Genomic DNA, 4,599 nt, shown 5'->3' with positions numbered 1-4,599 from the left:
AGATGAAACATTAATTTTTAAACAATTTATTTTTTATGAATTGCTATCGTAAGTATTATAATTGTAATTGTTCATTTATGTATCATTATTTGAGAAAATATAAGCGAAGCAGATAAATTATACAACAACAAGGCATATAGAGTTGCAAGAAGGGCTAAAATTATATATTTAACTTAAAGAAATACAAAAATAATTTATTTTTAAAATTTGCACAAGATTTAAATAAAAAAAAATACAAAACAAAATATAATTTTCTTTTTAATTGAAAATCGAAAAGCACAAACACAAATAAATACAGGGCATTTAAAATGTAAACTTAATATTGTATAAGTAGATATGTATGTAACTATATATGCAGGCAGCAACGGCAAATTATAAAATTAAAATATTTTTACTTAAAATTATGATTTAAATATATATTAAAAAAGGCTGGCTGCGCCAAATCTTTAGCTCCATTTTAAAGAAATGCAGTGCACTAAATTAAAAATATAAAAATAAAATTAAAAAAATTATAAAAATAAAAATAAAAAAATAAAATAATATTTAAAAACTAAAATAAAAAATAATATTTAAAAATAACATGTTAAAATATTTATGAAAATAATAATCATATAATTTAAGCAATCATTTAAGGCAAATTAAAGCGCGTAAATATAATAAAAACTAATTTTTCAAAAATTCAATTTAGCTTGTAAGTATTGTGGTTTGCAAAAAACGCGCTACAGATCCGAGCTCTCATTTTGCGTTGGCAAGCCCATAGCGCCAAAGTCCGCGCAGCTGAGCGCATACTCTTCATAAGCATTCGCGCTGCCGCGCGCTGTTGCCGCACCATTAACAGCGGCGTCACTGTTGGTGTGCGCCAATAGCTCCGCTTGTATGCGCTTGAGCACCGCGACTACTTCGGCTGAGACGCCGCTTTGCAATGCTTTCTGCATAGCCTCGTTGGCGTCGACGAGCGCTTCGTGGTAATCGCCGCTTTCCATGCGCGACTTGGAACGCGCGTAGTAGCCTTCATAGCTGGCCGGCTTCTGAGCGATGGCCTGTGTGGCTAAATCGATGGATTCGTCAAGTTCCTGCAAAGAGAAATGTGGTCGTTATTTAACGTTAAGTCGAATAAAAAAATTTTATTTGTATTTACATTTAACTTTCGCTTGCAGCGCGACAGATTCAGCAACAAGTTGGTGCGCAATTGTGCAAATATTGCGCTTCGCTCTAGCAAATTCTCCAGACATGAGATCTTACGCAATGCGTACTGATAACGATGCGCCGCATCATGAAAGCGATTCTTACGATACAAAACATTGCCATCTTCGAGCAATTTATTCAGCAGCACTATTAAAATTTCGGGTTTGCCCATAGCCATGCTCCAGGTGGTGGGGCCTAACTTGGCGCCGCGACGCAAAAATACCTGAACAACTTGTATATTGCGGCAAGCAATCGCGCGGTCGAGCGGGCGCATGCCATTCACATCGATATGCTCGATATTCGCGCCCTGTTCGAGTAGATAGAGCACCAAAGCGGCAGAGCCTTGATATGCGGCCAAATCGAGCGGTGTGCGCCCCTTGTTATCGGCATGATTGCGATTGGAGCCACGTTCGATCAGACACTTGGCGGCCGGTTGGCGTCCGCGTAGACTTGCCCATGAGAGCGCCGTAAAGCCTTCCTCATCTTGTGCTTCCAGCGCGGCGCCACGTTCAATCAATAACTCCAACAGTTCAATGTGACCCTCCTCCGCGGCAATCATAAGCGGTGTCTTGCGCGCTGCGGTTACTGGCTCGTCCATATCAGCGCCATTTTGTATCAGCTTCTCCACCACCGCCCAGTGTCCTTCTTTTACTGCTAACCAGAGCGCGGTAAAATCTTGTTTGTTGCGCGCATCAATACGCGCGCCTTTTGACAATAAGATAGCGACTGTATCGCTGCAACCGTTACGTGCCGCTGCGGTTAGCGGCAATTCACCGCATGCCTCATCGATGAGATTCACATCGATGCCGTCGACTTCTAGCAAATCCTCAACGATTGAGACGTGATCTTGTGCTGCCGCGGCGACAAGCGATTGCTGCAGCGCCACCGACAAACTAACATCCTGCGAATTGGGACGCGGCGTCCAGTCACAGGCCAGCAAATATTTCACCACGTTCAAGCGACCAGTGCGCGCGGCATGTACCAATGCACAGCGCTGTGTTGTATCTGTTTGCCCTAAACTGCTGCCGGCAGCCACCAGCAAGCGCACAACATCAGCGTGACCACGTATGGCAGCTAATATGAGGGGTGTGCAGCCTTGACTGTTAGTTAGACTCACGTCAGCGCCGAACTCCAGCAGTAAGTTCACCATTGGCATTATGCCCTCGTGAGCCGCAATGCAGAGTATTGTTGCGCCGCCCATAAATTCAGTGCGGTAGTGTGGTGAAGCGCCGGCAAGTAAAATCAAGCGCGACACTTTTAAATTCGGACTGTAAACGTTGCGCAAAGAACCGAGCGCGGCCGATATGTTATCGGTGACGGTGGCGACCCAGAAAGATTGCATATCGCGCGGTAGTTGTGGGCCTTGACAGTTGCGGTAGATATGCGCCTTCAGCATGTGATGTCCTAGTTCCATTGTTTGTTCGGGATCAAGTGGCGCTTGCATGCGCGACAGCCGAAATGCAATAGCCGCGTGGCCAAGTCGAAAATCGCATAGGAATTTCAACGACTCACCCTCGTCACGTCGGATTAACCACTCACGGAAGTAAGAGTGGAAAAACATGTACGTATTGTCGATGCGACGTATAAGAAAGCCATCGAGTAGCTTGAAGCGTTGCAAGAACTCATCCCAGCTAAGCACCTCGTCGGTCTTCATAGCGCAAATGGTGTAGTAAATTTCATTCAAGGTAAGCGGATACAAAGCGGCCAAACACACATTCAATATGGGCGCGGCCTTCTCGAAACTGGTGTTGGTGGGGAAACGCAAATTGAAGTGTAGTAAAAAGATTTGCGCCAAGCTCACAGGCAACACTTTGTAACTGGTCGATTTGATTACCAACTGACCGCGCTCAATGAGATCGAGTATAAGCTTGGCGTACAACATCGAACCCTTTGTCAGCGCTTGCAAGTGTCCGATAAACTTTAGTTGTCCACTGTTGTGATCCTTCACAGCCGCAATATTATTCTGTATTTCGGCGCTGTGATTCACACGGAATGTGATATAGTCGAGCATATCTTTCTGCAGTAGATCGTTTGAGGCCCAGCTATCGAGCGTCATCTTCGTATACGACAAACCCTTAACAAACTCCAACATTTGTGTGCGCACCGTAGCGACCACCTTCAGCCACGAGGGAAAGTGCTGTGTCATCTTGGCAAGAAAAGTGGCGATCGTGTGTCCGTGATCGGGACGATGATACTCCGCCTCGCACAAAGCATCGACGAGTATGACGCAAGTCTTGGTTGGTATCTTACCGGCACGTTTTAACACAATCAACGGTTCCAAAATAGCCATACGCATAACGCGCTCCGCATCAGCAATACACTCCTTAACGCTCAATATATCCTGCAAATGTGGCTCGCTCAGTAGATACTCACGATACGCCTCCAATTGTGGCGCTTGGCATAATTGTGCAGCCAAAGAGTGCACAAAGTCGGGCACCAAGCATGTGAGGTTCGAATCGGCCTGACAGAAGTGATAACCGACAATGTGTGAGGCCAAAGCGCGTATACGATCGTGACCGAGATTGATGGGACAGTAGATACCGTCTGGATCACTGTTGCTATTGCTGTTCTTACGTCGTCCGAAACACGAATACTCAACCAATTGCAAGATAAGCGCCGTCTTGCCCGTACCGGGATTGCCGTTGATAAGCACACCCGGTGTCTCGGTGCCGGTCAGTATGTTGGAAAGCTCACGCAACAGCCACTGACGTCCGATAAATGGTGGGTCTGGTTCGGGTAGTGGTACTTCGAAAAAGAGCGGCTTTAAAGCCAGCTGCACTGGTTGCACGTTGGTCGGTTTGTAGATGGCATTACGCTTGCCGGCGCCGCCAGGCAATTGGCCAGCGCGTGCTGAACGTCGCACGCCTGTTTTGCGCGCCTTCACTGGAAATACATCACTGTTATCGGTGGACACCGACAACGCATTCAGCTTGCCAGCCAAACTGAGCGTATCATCCTTGGTGATCACGGAGAGTTGTGAACCAAAAGCATTGGCACAGCCAGCCGATAGCGTCTGTTCGGGACTGACATTCTGCGATGAGCTGCTGCTGGTCGTCGTGTTCGTATTGCCATGCTGATCGCTGTCCAGCAGCAGACCGAGACGGGCACGCAACTGATCTTTCTGTTTCTCGGCGGCGGTTAGCGCATGATCATCGTTGCCTGTGCGCGAAAGAGAAAGAAAATAAAGAAAAAAATATTAGTTAAATTGTAGCGGAAGAGTACTCGCTGACGTAACGAAACATGCAAAAACTAATGGGAATATATGAAAAGGTGTCAGAACTATACGAAACATGCTTATAAAAAACGGATATGCACACTTGAGCTTCGGCAAAAAGCCGCCGCTCATGGCGCAACATGCAAATATATATGTAATGCAGGCAAAAAAGTGCATAACGAGAACAGTAATGGTAATAT

At 45.8% G+C, this 4,599-nt stretch overlaps 1 protein-coding gene across 4 annotated transcripts in view; it reads right to left on the bottom strand.

Moving 5' to 3' along the window:
- Positions 1-51: 51 nt before the first annotated feature.
- Positions 52-4,599, bottom strand: part of LOC105224038 (protein TANC2) — a 149,241-nt gene continuing 144,693 nt past the window's right edge. For 3 of the 4 annotated variants that reach the window (XM_049459007.1, XM_029549335.2, XM_049459008.1), the window contains 2 exons: positions 1,139-4,344; positions 53-1,073 (listed from right to left, as the gene is read on the bottom strand). In XM_049459007.1, coding sequence (XP_049314964.1) covers positions 720-1,073; positions 1,139-4,344 — 3,560 coding nt within the window. In that variant the 3' untranslated portion in view covers positions 53-719. Of the gene's footprint in view, positions 1,074-1,138; positions 4,345-4,599 lie in introns of all 4 variants that reach the window. The other variant, XM_049459006.1, reaches the window with a different exon arrangement.

Source organism: Bactrocera dorsalis, chromosome 5, assembly GCF_023373825.1.
Source record: "Bactrocera dorsalis isolate Fly_Bdor chromosome 5, ASM2337382v1, whole genome shotgun sequence".
Lineage (NCBI taxonomy): Eukaryota > Metazoa > Arthropoda > Insecta > Diptera > Tephritidae > Bactrocera > Bactrocera dorsalis.
This window is presented reverse-complemented; position numbering and strand designations above follow the sequence as displayed.